At 41.5% G+C, this 25,172-nt stretch overlaps 1 protein-coding gene across 1 annotated transcript in view; it reads left to right on the top strand.

Moving 5' to 3' along the window:
* Positions 1-469: 469 nt before the first annotated feature.
* The window catches only part of SMIM14 (small integral membrane protein 14), a 39,924-nt gene continuing 15,221 nt past the window's right edge, over positions 470-25,172 (top strand). Inside the window, exons 1-2 of the mRNA XM_059817747.1 lie at positions 470-499; positions 16,204-16,314. Of these exons, the coding sequence (XP_059673730.1) occupies positions 16,240-16,314 (75 nt within the window). The 5' untranslated portion in view covers positions 470-499; positions 16,204-16,239. The remainder of the gene's footprint in view (positions 500-16,203; positions 16,315-25,172) is intronic.

Here is a 25,172-nt window from a genome sequence, read left to right as displayed (position 1 = left end):
TTTCCTCGCGTCTTCTCGGCGCTGACTTACTGGGGCTTTATTTTAAGGCCGACGTGTTGCTTGAAAACAACGCCGCCCGGCACGGCGGGCTACCGCGGCCGCTCAGCCTCCTGCCGGCGTACCGCCCAAGCCTGCCTCAGCTGGGCAGCGAAGGCCGGGACGCGGCTGCCCCTGCCCCGCAAGCAGCCTCCGCGCAGCGCGGCGCGGGCGGCCCCCTCGCTCCCCTGCCGCGGTGGCGGCCGCCCCACGGAGGGCCGGCCGGGCCGCGGAGGGGCGTGCGCGGGGGGCGGGAGCCGCGCGGCACCGCCCCGGCCCCGCCGCCGCCGCCGGGAGCCGGCAGATCCGGGTCTCGTGGCGCGGGCTGACGTGTGAGCCGGCCCGAAGCAGCGGGGCCGAGCCGCGGGGCCGCCTCTGCCCGCCCGGACGCCCTGCCCCTGCCCCCGCGCCCGCCCGAGCCGCGCAGCCCGCCGCAGCCCTCCGCGACGGCGGCCAGAGCACGGTGAGCGGGGAGGCGCCGCGGCCGGGGGGCTCCGCGGTGGGGAAGGGGAGAGCGCGGGCCGGCCGCGGCCAGGCACAGCCGGGCGGGTTTCCGCGGACACCCCCGCCCGTCCCTCCGTCCGCGGGGCGCGGAGCGGCGCGGCGCGGCCCGGCCCTGGGGGTGGCCGCGGAGCCTGGGGAGCCCCCGGTGGGGGCTGCAGGGGTAACTTCAAGCCTGTTGAAGTACAGAAACGTCCCCGCTGCCGGGCGCTTCGCCGGCTGCCCGGGAAGGTAAACACCGGGAGAGCCGGAGCCGTTCCGCTGGTTGTTAGGCAGCTCTCCTCTTTTTCAAACCAGTGAAACGTCCGGTCGTCGTCTTTACAGCTGGTCTGATTTGGGTTTTTCTGGTTGTTGGGGTTTTTAGTGCAAAGCGGCACTCTTCTGCTGATTTTTTATTTTTTTTTTTAAAGGATGTCAGTCTGATACTTTGAGCCAAAGGGTTTTAGTTTTCTCTCTTTAGAGAGGCTGTAAGTGGCATGCTGACACCAGGGTATGCGCTCCCAGGCTGCTCCCCGCTTTTTGAAAAGCGTGTGCAACTAAAGTGGGAGAAATAGGACAATGTCTGGTGAAAGATAATTTCAGGAAAAGGACGGTGTCACACTGCCATTAATTTATTAAAGATAGGGTCCCTGCCAGGAACTTTTCATATGTGTGCTCCAGGGTGGGATTCGTAGAGGATTACAGTGCAGAAGGGGTGTATTGGCCTTAGAGACCACAAGATACCGTCCATGGTCATTCCTCTGCAGCTGTCACCATACCAGGTTCCCCAGATGTCCTGCCCTGCAGCTCAGCCGCTGCCTTCCATGGCAGTTCTGAGGCCTCAGCTAACCACCGCTTCTATGTGAACGTGGTGTGTGACCTACATAAAAAACTTTGGTTTCCTGGCAAACACCTGTTTGCCTAGTCAGTCTTCAGGACTGTCTTTTAGATGATAGATTTGTTGGTGTAGGGACTGTTTGTGTTGTATACTGGCTGAACATCTGTGTCTATGCATACAGATAAGTCGTGAAAACCATCTCCAGTTTTTAGAGGTGAGGACATCTAACTTTTTTGATCTTAATAGCTTGTTATGTTAATGTTATTAGCGTGCCTACTGGGGAAGCTGTGTATCTGCAGTGAGTATTAGTGGGTTACGTCTTAGAAGTCTTTACATGCTTAGCTATTAGAGCGCTATCCACCTTTACTCATTTCTGTTACTTTCCAAAAGCAGACATCGGCTCAAAAAACTCAAAATGAGGAAAAAAAAAAAAAGAAATCAAGCTTACTTTTGATTTCTTCCTATATATAGTGAGAAAGAATAAATCCTTGATATTTCCACCTAATTCTTGTGACCTGTCGAGATGAAAGAAATCAAGCTATTGTTGTTGATCATTGACTTAAAAAAGTGACCCTGTCACTGACAGCGTGGCTTGAAATGGTAGAAGCAGTTGGCCAAATAAAAGCAATTGTAATGTTAGCAGGACATCAGTTGGTTCAGTCCTGAGCGCCATTCCTTCCCCTGCTGCTGAGGTGGGTGTGTCCAACCTCTTTTGTTCTTTTTGCCCCATTTTGTAAAATATGAGATTTACAATTTTTGCCTAGCTCTAGAGTGGTATAGGGTTGTGTATTTTGAGGGGTTAAGATCATTTTGTATAAGGTGCTAAACAAGTGCAAAGCTGTACTGGATGTGTTACTGGTCATGCCAATTGTTGCGAGTGCTTCTCTGGCAGGCAGGGATGTCCCTGACCCGCTCAGGACCATAAGCCTGGAGGGTCTGCTTTAGAACTGAGATGGTGGTAGCAGCCATTCTGTAGCTCTGGGTGGATCTTACTTTAGCCTGGCTGGATATTATTTTGCTGACTATAGAAATAAATATAATGAACATGGTTCTATGAAATTCCTTCTACTGTGTATGTTGTGATGCTTTTGCAGCACCTTACCCAAACCACAATCAAGTCCGTTCTGCAGCCCATGTTCTTCCCTTGTTCTAAGGGAAAAATAAGAATAACAGACTTGTTAAAGAAGTAGTCTACATAGAAACAATTGCAAAAAGCATTATGGTTGTAATTGCTTTGTAACTACTAATAGTACCTGTTTTCAAAAGGTTGGTATTTGGTTTTAGAGAAAGTTAGTTTCTAACTGACTTCTTGTTTTGTTATTAACCTCTCATTTTCTACTTTCATATATTTAGACTTCAGAGTTAGTGATGTGTGAATGTTATTTGCATAACAGATGTGTAATAAAACAAAGTCTATATTAATGTTTCAGAATTTTCCCTCCTAGATATTTTAGGTACTTGACATACATTATTAAAGACCAAATTTTGTCTCTGCTGAAGTTTATCATAGCAGAATTGGGCCTAACAACATCACCAATCTTCACAGGGCCAGTACAATGAAAGTAGCAAGATCCTCTTTCTCTTCTTAAAAGTGCATATTAATGGAGAAGGTGTACAGTGCCCTGGCAATACCAAGTATCAGATTCTTACTCTGTAACTTTTGAACATTTATCAGATTATTCATCATAACAAATACAAAAATATTTTGGCAGAGGCATTTATACATAGAAAAATTGACGTCATCTGCAGATATTCTGCTTGGGAAGCAAATCAGAGAGCCTGTGAGCCTGCTTTGCATACATGCTGTTACACTTGATGTTAAGCACTATTTCCATTTTAACTTCCTAGGTTATAGATTCAGTTTATTAATACGTAAAGATCTATACAGTTGCTGATGAGGCACCTGATTCTGCAAGATGCTGAGTACTTCTTGGAAGATCCAAGTGCTCCCAGGTCATCTATAAGTACAGTGGAAGCTAAGAAAACTATGTAAGGTTATACCACAGAGCCAAATCTTGCAGTCCTTGTTCAGGTAAAAAAAAAAAAAAAGGAAAAAGGAATTATTTTCCCAGAACAGCTCCTTCAGCTTGTATGCCTTGACTCACCAGCAGCTAGCTTCCCCAGCTCCCAAAGAGCCTCATTTGAAGAAAGACTCCTTAGCTCCTCATTAGGAAGGCATACGGTCAGGGATACGAGAAGGATCAGTCTGTGTTAGCTGTGTTAGTCTTATTTCTGCTGGACTTCAGTAGCAGTACAGTGGAGAAGTATGGTCCTATCCTCCTCTTTCCATCCCATTACCTATTCTACGGTATTGGCTGGGGCTGGGGCGAGAAAAAGGTCCCTTAGTGATGATTGATATGGCTTTTCATGAAAGATTTGAAGATGCTTGGGGAGCAGTCCCGGCATGATTGAGTGGTTGTACATTTGCATGGTTATTAATTGAACAAATATGCTTCAGAGGCTTTAGTCAAAGTGTCTAGCTGGTATTTTTACAGATAATGGAACAAATTAGTCCCATTTGGGTGGGAACAGATAGAGTTACATTTGATAAAAGTTTTCCTCATTAAGATTAGTTCTGATTCTTCTACAGCTTTGCATGCATTAAAAACTGTGGCTTTCTGGAGCTAAATAGTTTCATTCTTACTTTATAAAACTGGTAGACAAATGTCAGATCCAAAGCACTGAGCTCTCCTACAAAAGAAAAGATTTTATCAAAAAGGACAGAAAAGCTGTACAAAAATGTAGCGCCAACCATTTACATGATATAAGCAGCTGCAATGCTTTATGTGTCAAATCTTTGTCAAACACAGACCCCTAGTAACAGAGCTTTGGTCTTTTTTGTTCACTACAAGAAGGACATTGATGTGCTGGAGCATGTCCAGAGAAGGGTGACAAAGCTGGTGAGGGGTCTGGAGCACAAGTCTTATGAGGAGCGGCTGAGGGAACTGGGGTTGTTCAGCCTGGAGAAGAGGAGGCTGAGGGGAGACCTCATCGCTCTCTACAACTACCTGAAAGGACGTTGTAGCGAGGTGGGTGTTGGTCTCTTCTCCCAAGTGACTAGCGACAGGACAAGAGAAAATGGCCTCAAGTTGCACCAGGGGAGGTTCAGGCTGGATATTAAGAAAAATTTCTTTCCTGGGAGAGTGGTGAAACACTGGAATAAGCTGCCCAGGGAGGTGGTGGAGTCACCCTCACTGGAGGTGTTCAAGGAACGTGTGGACGAGGCATTGTGGGACATGGTTTAATGGGCATGGTGGTGTTAGTTGATGGTTGGACTTGATGATCTTACAGGTCTTTTCCAACCTTGGTGATTCTGTGATTCTATATTCACATGTATATGTTTGTATATTTCTTGTCAGTTAATCATAAAACCTTTATTTTTGGCAAGGCAATATTTGTAGAGAACTTGATAAAATAGTTTATGTCAGTTTTCATTAAAAAGTTAGTTTAGGGCAAAAACAACTGTCTGAATGAAATTCAAGAAGATGTGAAGAAAAGTTGGGTGTTAGCTTTTCGAATAGTTGGACTAAATCAAGTGTGAAACAGAGCTTCCTGGTGTGTGTGGCCTTAGTTTGACAGGAATTCCTGTGCAAGTGGTTACAGTGTCGTTAGGGACTCATCACTTTCATATCCAGGTGAGACTGATGAGATGGCATCTGTCGTTAAGCACCCTTATTTCAAAATACTAGATAAAGCTTTTACCAGAGAGGTGCATGAATTATAGAAATATTCTTACACATAGACTTTTCTTGAACCATGTAGATTGTCGTATGCTTCAGTTTCAAGTTAGTACGTAGAACGGAAGTGTCTAAATAAGAAAAATACCTTCTTCCCTGCAGGAAAACTGTGGAGCCAAAGGTCAGATGCGTGTTGCAAACTCGTGAAATACTACCATAGATTTTCCATGTGCAAATTAAGGTAATAGATTCAAAAAATCTGTTGCTAGTAGGTGCAGCGGAGACTTGTATAATTTGCATAGCGCTTTCCTTTTGATAATCTAAACTAGTCTGTGAGTCTGCTGAATTAGATGGATGTTATTCTCTGATAAAAACTGGGTTGTCTTTTAGCTAAACGTATGTAAATAACCAAGCTCAGAAATCCTGTTAATTGCTACAGATTCCCTCTGGTATAAGTACTGATTAAAAATATTCTAATTGATAAGCTTCAAATTGTTTACTGCAGGTATGTAGAAAACCTGATTCAGCTTCCACTGAAGTCAAAGACAGGCACCCACTAGCTTCAGATAAAATTTGATCTGGCCTAAAGGGGTTAGGAGTAGGGCTGCCAGGGAATAGAGCTGTTTTCATCTGAAAATTGAAAATCCTGCTATCTTTCTCAGCATGCTGCTACCCTGCTAAATCTGTTTGCTCAGTGGCAAGTTATTAGAAACATATGTCATCCCTGGAGAAAAAAAATAATGAAAATATTCCAAAGAATTTCGGTATATTTTTATGTTTTTATGTGACTGGAGTAACATTAAGAAATAGTGTATTTTTACAGTTTTAAGGATTTAGTAAGGTATTTTATAATCTAAACAACTGTACTCTTAGTAAATGTGTCTCAACAAACTTTATAGCTCATGGTTTAGGGCTGCACTTGCTGGCTCAATACAGTGGAAAAACTAATTTTTATTTGTTTTGAAACTGTACATTTTTGTAAAGGAGTGAATAAGAGAATTTTTTAATGTTTATTTTTGCAAAAAGATTAAATGTCTAAAAATTTCTGAATGATTGACCTTCCAAAAAAATTACTTCAAAATAATGAGTCATTGCAGGCCACCTGAGCTGTGGTAACTGCCTGCGTGCTCATGGTTAGCTCAGGGCAGCTCCAAAGTGAAGTGTCTCAGCTTAACTTTTTTCTCTTAGAGACTACACGAAGTCATATTTGCTCACAGCTCCCATGGGCTAAGAGTGTGTGTGTGGGGACCTGAAGCTGCTGTGCAATGGCTTTGTTACACCACGGTAATTTGCTCATGAGTTTGAGTCCTGAGCCTCACTGGGTGAGCGTTGAAGTTGGATCCACTTTGAGCTCTCAAGTTGCTTTGGTACATCTGAACTTATTAATCATAATCTTGATTCATAAATCTTGGAAGAACAGCAGAGATATTTTATGGATAGGTTACATAGTTTGTTACAGGACCATGGTCTTTTCCCATACTTAATCTTTTAAAGTAAATGATTAGTTTTGTATTATGAAGCCCGAAAGTTAAGTGCAAAACATCTCATGGGCGGGGTAACAAAAAGCAAAGTCAGTTTCCCTGTTCTACTCCCGTGGGGAGGCTGGTGCCAGAGCCCACCTCCGCTGTTTTCCATCTGCAGGGAGTACCCGTTACTCTTGCTTCCCTGCAAAAGTCTGCTCCCGGAAGGCCAGTTCCTCTTTCACCTGTAGCCACTTGTTCAGAATCAGGCTTGCCCACACTTTGCAACACAAGCCTGTAGCCCTGGTTGGTATGGCACAGCACGGGTGTCCTCGCAGTGCTGGTGCGGAAGTGCTCTTGGCAGGGGTTTCAGATTCAGTATGTGTTGCTTCCAGCAGTAGTGCATCGCTTGTACAGCTGCAGGGGTGCTGAATTTAGGAGATTGGCAATTGTTGCTGGGGAATGGGAAGAGGAATGTAGGCACAAGCAGTGGGGCAGCCTGTAGTGCCAGAGACACTAACCGAAAGCAGGGGAGTAGGCAAATTTGCCTAGGAGCTGGCTTTTCTACTCACCACTCAAGTGGAAAATCCTGTTGAAGTCAACGAGAGTTCTTGCCTTGCTGAAGACCCCAGGAGAGGGCTCCCAGTTTGCTCTGTAAATGGGTTGAAATAGAATGTGTTAGTGATTTTTGCTGAGGATAGCCCACCCTTTTGCATTAATATATGCCAAACAAAATTATTAAATAGCCATTAGTCATTCAGTGCAATAGGAATAATTTTGTTGTCCTAGACCATTGTCACAGTTTCCCACACTAGAAATAAATGATAAAGAGAAGCTAAAGCATTTACTTAGCAGAAAGAGGGTATTATTCTTGGACGATGTTCTGTGTCATTGACATCTTCTCTTAATTAGCTTTCATATTCCAAGAGATTTCTTTTAGAAAGATGTCATCATTTTAACAAAAGGATGACCAAATGCTGACAGCTGGATTTTGGTAATAATATTCTGTATCAAATATCAGTAAATGAATTCTAAAATAGCTGGACTGCTTTTTTGGTCCATGGCTGGATGTGCATAATTAGCTCCTTTTTGAGTGTTTTGCCCAGTGGAAATGTTAAGCCATCTGTATGGGGATAAGTAAATAGCTTTTTTTTAATCTTGGTGGGTCTTATTTAGCTCTCTTGGGGAATTCAGTTTTGATCACTGACATCAGCCTTATAGCCTTAAAGCCTGAAATCTCTCTCTCTCCCCACATATTGGGGACTGGCCATGAAAAGGAAAGTAGGTAACAGTACTGGAACAGCGTGGGGTTTTAATGTGTGGGTTCTTGGCCTCTGACAAGCCTTAATTAAACCAAAAGAAGCATCTGTGTCATCTTCTGTATTTCCCTGATACACCATTCTGTGTTGAACTGATGCACCTCAGCATATGCGTAACATTGGTTAGCCTTGTCCACAAATAGTGAGTTTCCTACCAGGTTCCTACTAGATCCTGCCACCCTTTAAAGTGGTGTGAACTTTTTCACATACTTCAGTGAGAGAAGAGCTGTGATGCTTGCCTGTGAAAGGGATTTGACCATAATTACAAGTCTTTTAAGTTCTCATGCTCTGGCTCCTGCTTCACTGCTTTAGGTGCTAGCGCCGTTGGCAGTCGCCAGAAGAATTTCCTGACCCACTCAGAGCAAGTCTGAATGTCCACATCGGGGTGAAAATGCTAGCAGCCCAGCAAAGCTCACAATGTTGTGGTGGTCACACAGTGCTGGACTCGTGCTGTGGGGACAAAGGATGTACCAGTGCTCCAGTAATCTTGTAAGACCATCAGGAAAAAACATCAGGAAGATCCTTAGCACTTACTTCTCAGTTCTGAGCCTGTCCCTGCTCAAAAGCACCTTCCCTGATTTCGGCATGTCACTGTAGTATCTTTCAGCGGCTGGCTCAGCATTTCTTAGTTTCTTTGGTTTTGCTCCTATTTTTAAGTAGTTGCTTTGTATTAAATTAGCATTTGTAAGAAGCACCAGATGGACGACACTGGAAAATTAATTTATAATTTACTTACCTAATGATTTGTGAGATGGTAGCAAAGTTACTCACTAGTATGCCTTGAGCAGGATGTGTCTGGGTGAGCAGTTCTCTTGTGGAGCTCCTTGCTGGTCTTGAGGGCTCTTTTGAAACCAACAAGAACAGCACCAGTTGCATACATCTGTGTGCATGGTTAAGCACTGACTTTTCCATGAGGAAAGGAACTGGCTTAGCTTAATCTGCATTGAAAAGTTCATCTTGGATGTTGTTAATTACCCTGAGTGAAGTTGCAGTGCAAAAATACACTTGCCAACTCATTAGGCTGCAGCTGGAAGTCCAGGGAGACATGCTGATGCTTTCAAGTACAAAATCAGCTGCTTTTCTCCCCACCCCCTGGAATTATAAGGAAAGAGAGTGGAGAGGATTGCTTTATACTCTGGAAGTGTTGCGATGTCTAGGAAGCCTCTTTGGGTATTGTATCAGCCATCAAAATCATTGCAGCTCTTTTCCCTAGGAAAGCTAAATGAATGATCTGAACTGGGACAATTAGTTGAAGCAAGCTGTAATTGGAGCCACACTTCACTGTGGCAGCGCTCCTCCTGGCGGGACCCACATTTATATCCTGCTGTTTTGCTTTTGCTGCCCAGTCAGCCAGTTGTTTTTCTTTTGTCCTGAAAACTCAATTTTATGCCCAGGAGGAGGCCTGGTAGAAAAAGATCATTAATAGTCCTCTAGAGATCGGTGACCTTGCAGAACTCTAGATCCTGGTCCACTGAAGCCAATGGGAGTGCTGGTATTTGTTTCAGTAAAAGTAGGATGGAGCTGTAAATGTGAGAGAGATGATGGGAGAGAGCTTCTCTTGCATTGTTAATAAAAGGGATTAAAAATTACCATTATAAAAAAGCCAAGTATAATGTTGCAGTGTTTCAGACTTAAATTCTGTGAGGGATTATTTACTTGAACTATCTAAATTACAATAATAGAGGAGAACAGACCTTTGGAATGTTTTAATTAGTATCAATTTGTATACAAGATTCTTCTTTTCTACAGAACCTATTTTTAGCCTTGTTTGAACAGAGGAAGTTGCTTTGTAAAGGAAGTTTCCTTAGAAATCTTCAGGCTTATTTTTGCCCGTTCTATAACCCCAACAATTTAAAACTCTTGAATAAAAAATGCAGACCACCCCCACTGGATACTTATGCCAGGCCCTTGGCTTCTTGGCTTCTAGATTAATTTTGACTTAGTGTGGTGTCCTCCCCTATTGCCTTAGGATCAGCATCCATTAACTTCAGGCAGAATAGCATTTATTTATTTTAAAGTACTGCTTATTTTCTCTTTATTTTCTCTCTATTTCTGTAGTTCCTTTTGTGATGTTTCTTCCCTATTCAACTACAAATGCTTTTGTTTTCTTACACTGTCCTGTAGTTTTATCCTGTGTTTAGTTATTCCCTTCCTTTGCTTTTTTAATGGCTCTGTTACCATTTCTGCCTTGTTCCTCCTTTATGTTGCTCTGGTGATAGGAAATGTGCTGCATTTCTTGTAGTAGCAATTGAAAAAAACCTAGACATTTCACAAAGATCTTTGCAGGTGAAATCAGCCAGTCCTACCTACACATATCTCTGGTTTGTTTTTTTTAAGAAAGAAACCCCAAATCCATGCATATTATTTTTCCCCTCTATGCTCTAACCCAGTCTGAAGAGAAACTGGATGCAGAAATCGATGGATAAAATTCCCTGGCCTGTCTTACTCACAAAGTTTGGCTGTACAACTAAAATAATAGGAAGTTAAATAATAGACTAGTGAGTTGGATGTAGGTAGTTCATCAAAAGACTAACAAAACACTCAGGATTCTGTAGGAGGGTGGATGTGCATGAATTACAAATATTGTAGAAGATGGGAATCAACAGGAAAATGCCTTATATAACAAATACAGAAAAGTCTGAGTTTGGCTGGGTTTCACTGGATTTGAATGTTTAGGCTCCTCTTGGTTGGTCACTAGTAAGCAATATTGCCCTACTGAAGATACCTTTATGTATTATTTTACTGTATACGTAATTGATGTTGAACTGGACTTTGTGTGACTAGGCAGGGTTCGGTGAGTCCAGTCCCTAGAAGGGGCAGGATTAGAAACACATTTTGGAGTAACCACTTGTACCAGGGGCATTTTGAAGTGCCCAGGAGTGAGTCAGCTGAGGCGCCAGTTGCCCCTGGAGCGTTGATGGTACCCGGGGACAGAGTGGCGAAGGAGGAGAAGAAAGAATCCTATGAAAGCAGTGATCAGGAGCTTTATGAGGAGCTGATCACTGCAGTCTCTTCTTGCTTTAACTGAAGCAAGTTTCCATCCCCTGGGTTAGTGGGTACTGTGGTCACACAGCCCCAGTGCCTGGTAGTTTCTCTGGGACAGGACTTCATGTGCAGGATTGCAAGGGTCTTATGCTATGCGAGGCCAATGTACAGGATGTTTTAGATGCTAGAAGAGAATACTTGGAGGTCATTGGGAGATGGGTAAGATGATACAGAAGAACCAAACTTGGGGCGTGCTGAGAGGAAGATGATTACAGAAAGGGTCAGGTATTGTAAGAAAACATGGATACTGGGATGGCTTAGATGCAGGTAAAAAGGCAAGAGAACAAATCCTTTTTATGGAAACCTGAATCCTTTAGGAGATCATGGAAGAGTATAGGAGAGAGGGTTTCTGCCTCTGACAGTAAGATAAAAATGAGCATTTTATCTTTGGGGCAGTGAATTGTTCATGTTTTGTGTATGGCTTTTGCTATTTTAGCCCTTTCTCATTTTTCAGAATGTCTGCAGAGGCATAACAAGTAATTTGCTTTCTTTCTACATTTTTATCTTAAATTTTATACATATTTTCAATTGTTCTACCACACTTCTCTCACACTGAACTGAGAAGCAAAATTAACTTTATGGCTTGTTAGAGATATTTGACGATTGTGCTTTGAGTTATTGCAGTTGTCTGAAAAACAGTAACAAGGAGCTGGATAGGGTTTTGTTTCTCTTTAAAATAATGTGGAAGGATTCTGTTACTTGTCTGCTGTATTGTGAGGTATTTTCCTCCCAAGGATTTCTTACCTTCAATCTTCAAGAAAATAGCAACACAGCAAAAATAGTTCTTAGCAGAGGCAATCTTCAGCCATTGTATGTATCGTGTGTGTGATAGTCCACATTTTAAAAGTGCCTGGATCCAGGGAAGATAAGAGTTAGCTGAGAGATTTGATGCTGAAGATGCCGGGTTTAGTCTATGATAAATCTCCAGTGATTCTGATATATGTATCTCATAGAGTGAGTGTCTCTTTGAATACCAGAATTATAAATATTTTTACACACTCCTTTATACCAAGGAATAGAGATCACCAATACGTGCACTTTGGCAATCTTACTAATCAGCATCATATTGGAGTCGCATTGGAGAGCATCCAGCACATGGAAAATTGACAAAACTTCTTGTTTGCCTTTATGCTAGAAAGGAATTCAGTTTTGTAATGATTAGGGTGGAGAGAGGCTGAGTATAATTTCTGTGTCCCAGAGCTCAGCAGCTGCACGCTATTTACTCAGGAGAGGTGTTGATGAATTGGGAAATAATGTATAGTCATTGCAATAATTTAAAATACAGAAGAGTCTCCAGGTACAAAGAACCAATTGGATTGTAGCCATAAAGAGTACTTTTTTTGATAGTAGGGTGTATAAAATATAATACACAGCTGTAGGGCTGGCTTTGGGGAAGATAATAAAAGAAGAAGCAATTTGCAATAATTACTATAACTGAGAATGTTATGTTTTAAATCATGAGAGACTAGAAATATTTTTCAGTGTGGCTTCATTGTCTACAATTCCAAATAGATGCTCAACTCAAAAGGTAATGGTGAGCTTTTATTTCTGTCTTAAATCATCAGACCATCCTCCACTTTGATCACGAATTATAGTAATTCTGGCTCTGACTACAGTATTTTAATTTCAGTAGTACTGTTTATGATTGCCTCTGTGGGCCTCTTTACACTGGAAAGGTCATATTGACTCTTTGATGGTACATCATATTTGTCCATGATTACTAATTCTCTCCTTTATTATGCTCACTATCAGTTTGCTTAGCCTAGAGGCCATAATATATACCTTCTCAGCTGTTATCAGTGAGAGCTTTGGCATATTTACCAAATGTATCTTCCAGCTGTTTGTAAACGCTGTGAATTAAATACTGTGCTAGCAGTAACATGGCCAAAACAAAATACAGTAATTTTAAGTAGAGTAAAAGTAACTCGCTCAGAGTACTTGCAGGTGTTTGACATCATAGCCTTACCAATTGCTGTGGTCTTACCAGTTACTGTATAAATGCCAAGAAAAACAAGGTAATGATAAACAGGAAAACATAGAGAAAAATAAGTAAAATAAAATAAAACTACAAGCTTTTTTTTCTTTCTCCAGGTCATCAGTTAAAGAACGGAGCACATTGTCCCATTTTCTGTGATAGATTGTATGTAGAAGAACTGTATTTGCAAAAGGTGGAGAGCTGGTGTGACTCACAGCAAAGAGGTCACAGCTGGGCAGAACAAGTTAGCCGCTGACGTGAGATCAGACAATTGCAAGTACTGGGAGGCAGGCAGGAAGCACATTGCAATTCTGGAACAGGATTTTGATACGAGCAGGCTGCCTAAGAGCACACAGTGGAGCCAAGGAATCCTGTTCCATGATACATAAAAATACTAGTCTCTTACTACCAAATCTTACACAGGGTTGCAAAACATTAATAAACGTAAGGATCTGATTACAGAACTTAGTTGATATTTAGTACTTTATGCATTCAAAGTGCGTTACAAATAATAAAAATATTAAGCCAAGAATGTTTTAATGAGGAATACAGACATGAGTGTCATTTTACAAGTGAAAATCATCATATAGTATAGAGTGGTTCTCTCCTCTTTATAACTGGTCAACCATATGTAAGATCTCTCTTTCCTCCAGTTCCCAGCAGAAAATAATTGCATAAAGAGTGATTAATTACCTGGGTTTTTTTTTTAAAGTAATAAAATAACGCAAGTTTAGCATCTTTATCAGGAGAAAAACTAGTGCTGTTCCCAAAATAGGTAGTCCATCTTCAGTCCTTTGCCGATGAAAGAGCTTGTTATAGGCTTGGAGGAAGGAAAGATAAAGGATGCTTCCTTTCAGCATCATGTGAAGGTGAGAAAGCTTGTAAGGGATCTTTTGTTGAAAGCTTGGATTGCATTTTACTTGGTGACAGGTGTTCTGCTTTTTTTTATCTCATTAAGGTAATTTGTCATGTACAATTCAGATACCTTGGGGTAAATTCTAGCGCACCTCCACTTAAATTTATGATGTTATATGACAGATTAGTTTTCCCCATTTATTGTATGATCTTTTTCAGTTGTACGCTCTACAAGGAGTGTTATCCTGGATTCATTGGTGATGACTCTTATCTGATGTTTTGATTTCTTGTGGTCATATATAGATAAACACTCCTCTATTAATTGCTGTGACATTACTATGTGTAATTCTTTCTAGTTACAACTAAGTTCTTTCAAGTTACAATGAAATATTGTTTTGCAACTTTACTGGTTCAGATACCTTCTTTTGGATTTCAGCATTATGTCCAGATAAACCATTTTGCACCATTTATAAATCAGTGCTTTTACCTGTTCCTCGTGCTAAAATAGTTTTAGAAAGGCTATTTTGGTTGATGTGGCATATCATCCAGGGACCTCATGTAGTTAAAAAATGTCTTCTATTGCTGTCATGCAGTTCTAGTGGTTCTGAGATAATTTCACAAAAATTAGTGTAGTAGCTTTATAATTACATCTCAAAAAGAATTATTAGATCATCTGCTGTGATCTCCTGTATATTGGAGAACATTATATCTAAACTTGAGTGCTTCTGTACTTTACTCAGTAACCTGCATTTGGCTGAAGCACATCTGAATGCATTGAGAGATGGGAAATCCACCCTTTCTTTGGCAGTTAGTTGCAGTGGTCAGTTACTCTAATGGTAAAAATGTATGCCTTGCTTCTCTTTTGAATTTGGTTGATTACAGCTTCTAGTCATTGGTTCTTGATCACCTCTTCATTGAGGAACTTCTCAATACTCAGGTTTATTTTTCTATGCAAAGGTACTTGTATGCTATATAATAAAGTCATCTCTCAGTCTTCTTCTCAGTACATTGTCAGATTACTCTTTCTTAGTGTCTAGGCAAAAAGCCTTTCCTCCATCTCTTGAATATTTTTTTTTCTCTTTTTCAGTTTTCAGTATTCTTTTTAAAAAAGTGGAGACCCTAGCAGATAAGATGTTCCGACTCCGTAATGAAGATACAGATATCTCTTACCTTCTTTTACTGTCTGGCTCTCTCCACCATGGCAGAGGATAATAAAGAAGAGTGGTAGGCATTGACAGAGGAAGGACTTCTGAAATGCATTTTTTTTTTCCATCTCTCTCTTCTCCCAAGACGGAAGAACTATTGTGGTGATACATTCTGCTGAATGAAGATGTCTTATAGCCATATGGGTTATTCCTCTTTATCCTAGGGAGGTTAAAGCATTAAAATGGTTCTGTGTGATCAAGACTGTAAGTTTTTATAGGTGATGACAGCAGAGCACATCTGCTGATTCAGCACACCCTTATCAAATGGCTGACACCTTCCTAAACTACTTGTTTTAGGAAATTGAGAGGATCTATCTGCTCTATGCTGCTGCATTTATTAAGCTTGCCAGTTATCTCACATTAGGGCCCCAGTGCATGCAACACAAACACAATCTGAATCTAACTTTATTGATGCCAAGTTAACAAAAATATTTTGAAAGTATCATTATGCAGAACTGATCTAATACATCGTAAGAGTCCTCATTCAAGAGAAATCAATCCCTGATTTGACCACAAGGGTAGAAATGCCTTGCAATCTGCTACCCATTTTGACCATCAATTAAGTCACTGAGAAAGCTATTAGTAAATAGTAAAGATACGCTTGTATACACTTGACACATCTGGTGTAAGTGGTTTTAGCAGGTGAATAACCTAGAATTGATTCCCCATCATGTCCATTACCGCTTCTTTGAACTTTCTGTATCGCTAAGTGAATGACCTACTTCTTTGATCTAAAATTAGAGTGTGTAGCTCCATTTTTAAAGTGTTTCCGAGTACATCCGCTTTTGCACCTCTGCTGCTTGCTTTCATTACACAATAAGGATGATTGTTTCTCCCTTTAGCAAAGAAGTTACTGGGTTTTAAATTATTTTCCTGTACATTGATCCAGAGGGAGAATGCCAGGAGTTTGTTAGGGGTTTAGGAGTAAAAGTTCCTCTGACTCTTCAAATTGTATTCATACACTTAAGAGTCCCACTATGCAGATGAGAGACCAGAATTTAATCTTTGTGGTTCTTGTTTGTTAGGAGGTATTTCATAGTGGTATGTGGAAAAAACCCAGGGGAGACACACAAAGTCTTGCAAAAAATTATTTGGCTCTCTAAGGAAGCCTGTGTGAGACACTGCTTTCAGCAACATCAAAATGTAACTGCACATACCAGACTTCTTCATTCATGCTGCCAAAGGAATAATAGGATTACCCTGCTTTGTTTTGCTTTTTCACGCTGGCATTAAATGAACTGAAACTTGATGTGTGAGTCTCTGGAAAATAAGGTCAGTTGAAAAAGAGTTCATTGTCCTTTTATTCTTCTTAGGTGTTCACAGACAAGTTCAGGTTTATCCAGAGAACCATGGCAGAAGGTGGATTTGATCCTTGTGAATGCATTTGCTCGCATGAACATGCAATGAGAAGACTGATTAATCTGGTAAGGATAACATGAGGATATTTGGAAGGGTGGTTATTCAGACATTACTTCAGCTCTTGCAGACTTGCAGTTACTGATGCTTTTGATTCTGCTTATTCAGTTGTGTGTACAGTTAGAATCTGTGTATCTGACTTTCTGATGAGCTTTTGAACAGTTAATACAAATGATAGCTTTCTGTTTATTTCTTAGGGCTGAATTTTACAGCATTGACAGTGTTTCTATTGAAATATTTCTCTGTAACCATTTTTAGTCTGCATAAAACCAAAGAAACTACCCTGCAAACTCTGATTTCAAGGTGATACCACACATATGAAGTTCCATGTACTCATATGTCAAGATAACAATGTCTAAATTTTTAAAAGTAATCTTTAAAAAGTTCTGAAGTTGAGAATCCAGTGATTTTGAGTTCTGAGTTCTGTTTCTTGTTATGTCGTTGATATGGTTGAGCAATTTCAAGCAAGTTATTATATATTGCTGTAGCTGTGACCTGTAAAATAGCAATGATTCTTTGCTTTCATATAGAACTTAGTTCAATGTCCATTGAAGAAAAAGCTACAAAGTGCTAATTATTTTTTCAAAGTGAAAGTATGTATTTTTTAAAATAACACAAACAATTGTGAACTGTGAGCAATTAGGTGAACTTGATTACAGCCCTAATTTGGTTAAACTGTTTTTTAAGATCACCTTTTACATCAGCTTAATTTGATGTACTTCCCCTTGTTGATTTTCATAAATTTTGGTTTATACCATTTTCTTCCTTAGGGCCTAAATTAATGTCCTTTTAAGTTACTAAGTACATCAACTGCTCAAGGCAGTAGATGTGAAGAGCATCCTTTCTAGGATCAGGCTGCTCTTTAAGAGGTTTCGTATCAGCATTTTAGGAAGATTATCAGGAAAATGTGGCATCCACTAGCCTATGATAAGAGTAGGGCTAATGTGTAAGTCCCCAAAGAATGTATGTCTGGGAATAAGGAATCAATTTTTGTGCTTGCCCTTAAAGTAAAACCACTTCCATGTGTATACATCCACAAAAGAACAAAGTTGTTTCAAACAACACTTTGCAAGAAGTATGTATAGCTTGTTTTTGCAAATGTGTGGGTTGCACTCATATAGCCCTGCTTCACCCTGAACATAAGATCCTGACTGTCCACACCTTCTTGGCCCTGGAGTGCATTGTTACACTATCTCATCTGGAGTGCCAGGGGAAGAACCTAAAGCCAGGCAGATGCTTGTACTTGTGTGTGTTCTCAGGGAGCTTGGCTGACCCCATTTTCCAGAATTACTCTGCTCAGAGTAAGCAGAGTTCACCATGCATGTCCATAACACAGCACTGCAGAACCTGCACCATCGTGTTCTCGCATTGCGCCCCTGGGCCTGTGCACACAGAATGCCTCCTCAAAAACACACAGGCCACACTGGGAGCCAAAATACCCCAGACCAGGCTTTCTCAGTGGGAGGACTACATCAGTGGCTGCAGCAGAAGGCAAAACGATCCCCCGCAAGGACAAGAGGAAACAACAAGTGCTTGTCATCTCACAGACCATAAGACCCTTGGGCTAAGCATCAAAGCTAGAGTTGCCGAACAGCCCAGATCAGTGTAGTGGCCAGCTGCACCAAAGTCCAAAATGACACTAGACAAATAGAGCACGTCTGCATAGCCAATTCCATGTGCTTTATGGGCCTGATATCATTTCCCTTTGGTAGTTCCCAAGTGTCGTGCAGCCAGTGCTCTCTTGAGTCTCACAAGTCATTAGAGGTTGACTCACTTTCATATTGCTGAACAGGCAACAGGCTTGTTTGGGGGATGGAGGTGCAAGAAGTGAAAGGGATGTGTACCCATTTGCTGGTGTTACCAGAACTGGTCAGGGTGGCAGGGACTTCAGGAGGTCATCTAGGCTGACCTCCTGCTCAAAGCAGGGTCAACAGTGAATTCAGACCAGGTCATTCGGGGCTTTTATTCCAGCTGAGTCTTGAAAACCTTCAAGGATAGCAATTCCACAGTCTCTTGGGGCAACATGGTCCAATGTTTGTCAGTCCTTGTGGTAGAGAATTTTTTCCATCCACTGTTTTAGTTGAATGTATCATGCCCTCTGCCATACAGTGCTGTGAAGAGCCTGTCTCTGTCCTCTCAGTAACTTCCTTTTCTGGGCTGAACAAGCCCAGGTCCCTCAGCCCCTCCTTACAGGGCAAGTGCTCCAGCCCCTGGTGACCCCCTGCTGAATTCACTTTGGTCTGTAAATAGGTCTTGTTCAGGGGAGCCCAAGACTGGATGCAGTATTCCAGATACGGGTTTAAAGTGCTGAGTACAGGGGTGTAATTGCATCCTTCGGTATACTTACGCATTCTTGAAAGGTCAATGCTGTTGGCACAAGGGCATAGAAAATTGAGACTTCTGTGGAGAACAGTTGTTGCTTCTGTGGAGCCTTTATGTCAGGGGCTAGCCATCCTAGCTCATGCTTCCCAGTTAGAGGCACCATCTCAAAATATTCTGAGCTCTCCCTGCTACCCCCATATGGATGCTCATACACATGTTCTTTCCCAAGAACGATTTTCCTCTTGCCCTCAACATGACATTTGTGCCATATCCCACAGCTGTGTTGATTCTGGACCTTGAGGCTTCTGGACACATGCTACAGCGGTGACAAAGGAACCCCCAGGAACAAGCTTCAGGAAGTTGGGAGGATGTGTGTTGGCTGCTCTTTCCTCTGAGGCTTGTCAGATGCAAATCTGAACCAGTATAGTTCAGACTTTTGACCCCCATGCAGCATTCTTTATCTTTTCCTTTTTTTGCTAGAAGATACTGACAGGCAATGGCACCAGTCAGCCAGTTTTCTTTATGTTGTGGCTGGAGGATTCTAGGTATGAATGATGTAGGTGAGTTGTGTCCAAAGTCAGAAGAAGTTCCACAAAGGTCTGTGAGATTTTGTTCCTGGGCTCGTCCATGCAGTGTAAGGTGGGTGCAAATGGATAACCTGGAGGCATGCTAGTTCCTGCGTTGTGAATGTAAACAGAGCACGTCATAGGCGCACCCTCTTGGGCAGTCAGCAAGACCAGTCTAACGGTGCTCCTGTGTAGTTGCAGGAATGGAGTTTATTGCTCAGTGTCCAGCTTCCAAAAAGATCATACTAATTAGCACTTGAAACTGTGAGGATTTCATCTGTCCTAAAAAGCAAAACAGATGCTCCTAAATATTTATAAGAGCAAATCACTAGCTGGTATAATTCAGCAGAATCTAGAAAGAAAAAGTCTCAGTCAGCAGCCAGACTATCCTCAAGTAACCTGTTGCATGATTTTAGCAGGAGACTTGCTAAACCTTCATTATTGCATCTGTAACTTTTATGCTTCAGTAGGAGTTTGCTTTCTAAGCTGTTGTTTTGTCACTCAATCTTACACAACATAAGCAAACAGGAATTTTACTGTTTGTTTTAAAAGGAACCCTTGGACATGGGTTCTTAAAGTTGCTGAACCCCACAAGTCTCAATGGAGTCTGGGTGCCCACTACCTTTAAAAGCTGGATCCTCAGAACCTTCACTCCAAAACCATTGTGATACAAGAAAGCTAGGCAATCTGTAGTTGTTCAGCCTGTGGGGGAAAAAAATATCCAAACGTGCTGTATACCTAGAATGGTTCCCTATACCTACTTAATTTTTGATTCTTTTTAACCTAGATAGATATAAAACATACCAGAGCACATTTGAATGGTATTATAGCTGGGAGTACTTGTCAGGATTTTGGAGCAAATTATATGACAAGGTGGTTGTAATTATCTCCAGACTGAGCATTGTAAATCCAGAAGTTCAAAGATCAAATTTAACAGAATAACAATACAATTGTAACAGATGCCTAAGTGTAGAAATGTACTTTTAGGATTCTTCATTCCAGGAATGACATTGTGCAAAAAACCCACAATTGATGTAGACTTTAATAACTTGCATTGTGTTAAGCTAATTTTTACAGACTGATTTGCTTATACCTGTATGAAACAACACTGATAAGAATTAAGGCTTCTGCTAATGAAGAAGGCATGATGTATTCAGTTATGACTACTACATGTAGAGTTAAAATATTCAAATACATAGGATTTCTGTTAGAGTTAACTGTATGGAAAATTTGAATGATGCTGCTACGCCAGGGTCAGAAGGAGGTCAAAAAGTCTGACTCTACAACCTGAAGTTCTCATTTTAATTCCCAAAGTGTTACTTTTAATTTCTGATTTAATTGGTATTTTTACTTTGAAATTCTTAGAAAATGTATTTGGTATTCAAAGTACAATTTGTGGATGAATGCATTATATTTTTTATATAAAGCATATAGTTTAAACCTTTACTTGAAATGCAGACTTCAGTTCATCTTGTCATTACAATTAATGCTTATACAATGAAAAAAAAAAAAGCTTTTGTCATTTAAACTCTTCTTCCTCTCTGCTTTTAACACCACCACAGAAAATTACAAGCAAGAAAGCTGGCTGTTTTTAAAAAGCCTAACTCTTCCTAAGCTACATGGCTTGATTATTTTTCTGTCCTTCATTTTGCTTGACTAAGCAGGGGTTTATTTTGTTGAGCTTTTTTCTTCTTATTACACCATGAAGATTTTATAGACAGTGGACTATACATCTCTAATGCGCATGATATTTTAAAAATATTTTTTTGCTGCTTATTAGGTTAACTGGGAGATACTGTTCATACCTACAGTTCTTATATATACATACTTAAATGGCATTGAATTCTCTTATGCTGAATGTGCTATCATTTTCCTGAAGTGGATTTTTCAGGGTTCTCCTTGGTGTCAAAATATGAAAATTTTGCACATGGTAAACTTCTGTAGTATGGCCACTGTAAATAATAAGCAAATATTATGATTTCCAAATATTTCTAGGAAACAATAGAAATCTGAAGTCGTTGCCTGTGACTTCATAAATATAATTTCTAGTATTGAATACCCATGGCAACATCTGTTATGATTTGTTGGTGTTGGGTAACAATTTGACTATTGTATGTTGGGTTCACTATTTACGCTATGGATATAGCACATAATTGGGAACTTCCATAAGAGGAAGTAAGCATAGAAGAAAAATATCACAAGACTTTTCATCTTCTGCAGACACACAAGAGCTGTCAAAAGACAATGAGAAGTCTGTTGGCTTGTATGACTTTATCTCCTGTTCAGTCTCCTCCATCTGCAAAACTTATTTTGACAAGAAGAGCCAAAGTTCAAGAACGAAGTACAGCAAACAACATCAAGTACTTTAATGGGGGGGACTCTGTCAGACAAGGGGCCAGTTGTTTGAAAGACTCACGGTGGAGGACGTTCTGTGGAAACCAGAGGGAATGTTTCCTGTCTTAGTTACGGCAGAAGATAGCAAATCTCTGGATAAGAATGATGTTATGTTTAAACCTTTATATTTTCCTTTTTTTCACTTATTTTTGTAAATAAAAATCTGATTGCACTATGTTACTCCTCCAGACTTTGATGCTCTCTGAGTAAGCGTGGCTGATCCATGGAGTATCTTAGCCCAATGCTCAGTTAAAGTCTGAAAACACAGCCTGAGACCTGTGTATGACCTGTGTATGACTACTTAGAGTGGCCAGAAATGTCAAAGCAAGCCAGTAACACACATAACTTTGTATGATGTAAATGTCCTTTTTTTTTTTTTTCCCCTTTTGAAACAGTATTATTTGCTTTACAGAAAGTGTGACTTCAGAATTCTCTCATACTAGTTTCTGTGAAAATGAGCAATACATTCTTTAACCCAAAACATTTCTATTTCTATAATACAGAATGACCCATTTAACTGCCAGCAGTTCTACTGTAGAGATTTGATGGCCTTACAGACCTCTGTGGGAATTACAACCTTGTGTTTTGTTCTTCTGTAGCTAATTGCAAAGTAATGGCCCATGTCTAGTTATGTTGCTATACCAGAAGGCTTGAATGTGTCAAAAGCTCTCGGGGATACAAAGCAAATCATTCTTTATTTTAATCTCTCTTGTATTTTGAGGTGTCACTAGATTTTTATAGCAGAAGTTGCGAGTTCTCAAACTATTTCAACACAATGGGTTCAAACACCGTTTTGTCAACCAAGTTTCCACATAATTCTCTTGGCCAGATCATTTTAGAGTCTTACTTTTATAAACTGGCATAGTCTGAAGCCAGCATAGCCATGAATCTTGGCTGAGGGAGACCTTGTGCAAACAGCACAGAATAAACACAGATGGCTAAAATAGATCTGCGTTGTGTGCTGCAAATGGTTGACAAGCTCTCAAGATGTCAGCACAGCTAAGCCTGACTTAAATAGTCCCTCAGGCAACCAGCAAAAGTGAGTTACTCTACTGATGTGGCCTTCTACTGAAAGCACAGCAGACCTATACTGAATACACTTGTGATAATTTAAAGTGACCTTCTAAATATGGAGGTTGCCCTGGAGACTTCTTACACACGTTCCATGGAATTTGCCTTCTAATTATTTTTTTTTTCATAGCAGTTGCTACTGCTTCTAGTCTATAGCCCTTCTTAGCCAGCCATCCCAAAAGCAGGAAATTGCATTTTGCTCTCACTTGCCCCTTTTTTTCCAGACCTGTGCCTTCAATTCCCAATTTCTTGGCATTCAAGGTGGTTCAAAAAGGACCTTTCCCAACAGCTGAACCTTAGGTTGCTCATTAGGACAAAGAATCTATCATCCTTCTGAGATGCAGGGGGAAAGACTTGCTGCACCTCTGAAGGCACCGGGCCAAAAGAATAAAACACAAGGTTGGAGTGGCAGGGTGCAAGCCTGTTCCTGAGTGCTCTTGCTCAACTGAGTTCCATATCCCCACCTTCACTGGGTGCTCAAGGTGCTGGTGTTGCACAGGTTAAGGCCCCAAAACTGTATCGTAGAATTCATGCACTGCTGATGGTCTTTAAGCTAGTAACTAGTTCTAGATCAAGCAGTTTAAATGGAGACTGTTTTCTAGACAGGGAAGTGGATGTTTAAAAAAAAAAAGAAAAGAAGCCATGAAAAATGGTGTCCACTCAGGTCTATGTCCCATGGAGACCATTTTTTCCTATAAAGGATTGGGTATCAGGACTTAACTGAAAATTGAAGGTGCCTGTCATTCTTTGCATTTCCTATTCCTGAGCTTTGTAGTATGCTGGAAGCTGCTGCTTCTTAACCAGTATATATATTAAAAAAATAAAAAAATCTCAGTTGCGCCTCATGACCGCCTCAAAACATGCATAGTGTGGCAGTATTGCAAGCAGTGTGGAAAATTATGCATTGAAAATTCTGTCAGCTTGATATTCCAGAAGTAATTAATAGCTATAACCTGTATTATGAATGGCTGAACTGTGTTTGATGATCAGAGCTGTGTTGTAGCCATCTCATTTGAGGAAAAAGGAGAAAATTGTACTTTTTCCCTCAGGCCACATGTGCATGTAATCAACACTTAGAGCAAACTGTACTTATCTGCTGGAACTCCTAGTTCTAAGCCTTTTCCTCAAGGCTGTCTACGTGGGAGTACCTTTTTCATTTGCTAATATGCATAATTTTGCAGAAGATAGTCACATGTATTCTGGTTTTATATTTTAGATATAAGTTTGCTAATGCCCTCTTGGGAGATCTGTATATGTTGTTCATGAATGTTTTCAGATGCTTCTTGTGGTGAGTTGACCCTGGCTGGACACCAGGTGCCCACCAAAGCCACTCTATCACTCCCCTTCCTTGGCTGGACAGGGAAGAGAAAGTGTAACAAAAGTCTCGTGGGTCGAGATAAGGACAGGGAGATCACCCACCACTACTGTCTCGGGCAAAACAGACTCGACTTGGGGAAATTAGTTTAAGTTATTGCCGATCAAAATCAGAGTAGGATAATGAGAAATAAAACCAAATCTTAAAATCACCTTCCCCCCACCCCTCCCTTCTTCCCGGGCTCAACTTCACTCCTGATTTTCTCTACCTCTTCCCCCCAAGTGGCACAGGGGGACAAGGAATGGGGGTTGCGGTCAGTTCATCACACCTTGTTTCTGCTGCTCCTTCCTCCACACACTCTTCCCCTGCTCCAGTGTGGGGTCCCTCCCACAGGAGACAGTTCTTCACGAACTGCTCCAGCGTGGGTCCCTTCCACGGGCTGCAGTCCTTCACGAACAGACTGCTCCAGTGTGGGTCCCCCACGGGGTCACAAGTCCTGCCAGCAAACCTGCTCCAGAGTGGGCTCCTCTCTCCACAGGTCCTGCCAGGAGCTTCCTTCAGTGTGGGCTTCCCACGGGGTGACAGCCTCCTTTGGGCATCCACCTGCTCTGGCGCGGGGTCCTCCACGGGCTGCAGGTGGATATCTGCTCCACTGTGGACCTCCGTGGGCTGCCGGGGGACAGCCTGCCTCACCATGGTCTTCACCAGGGGCTGCAGGGGAATCTCTGCTCCGGCGCCTGGAGCACCTCCTCCCCTCCTTCTTCACTGACCTTGGTGTCTGCAGAGCTGTTTCTTTCACATATTCTCACTCCTTTCTTCTCCGCCTGCTGTTGTGCCATTTTTTTCCCCCTTCTTAAATACGTTATCCTGGAGGCGCTACCACCATCACTGGTTGGCTTGGCCTTGGCCAGCGGTGGGTCCATCTTGGAGCCGGCTGGCATTGGCTCTATTGGCCATAGGGGAAGCTTCTAGCATCTCACAGAAGCCACCCCTGGAACCCCCTGGCTACCAAAACCTTGCCACACAAGCCCAGTACACCTCTGTAGTAATATTTTCTATCATCTCATCCATTTGCTGTCTAGTATTTCATGCAGTCGGAAGTGCTGTGAGCTCCTTGTAATGATCCTGACTATCACACTGCTTCATCTTCTTTTCCCTGGCTGTCCCTGTTCTGCTCATTCATTCTGCTTTGCGTTCA

The sequence above is a fragment of the Gavia stellata genome, chromosome 5 (assembly GCF_030936135.1).
Source record: "Gavia stellata isolate bGavSte3 chromosome 5, bGavSte3.hap2, whole genome shotgun sequence".
Taxonomy (NCBI): domain Eukaryota; kingdom Metazoa; phylum Chordata; class Aves; order Gaviiformes; family Gaviidae; genus Gavia; species Gavia stellata.
This window is presented reverse-complemented; position numbering and strand designations above follow the sequence as displayed.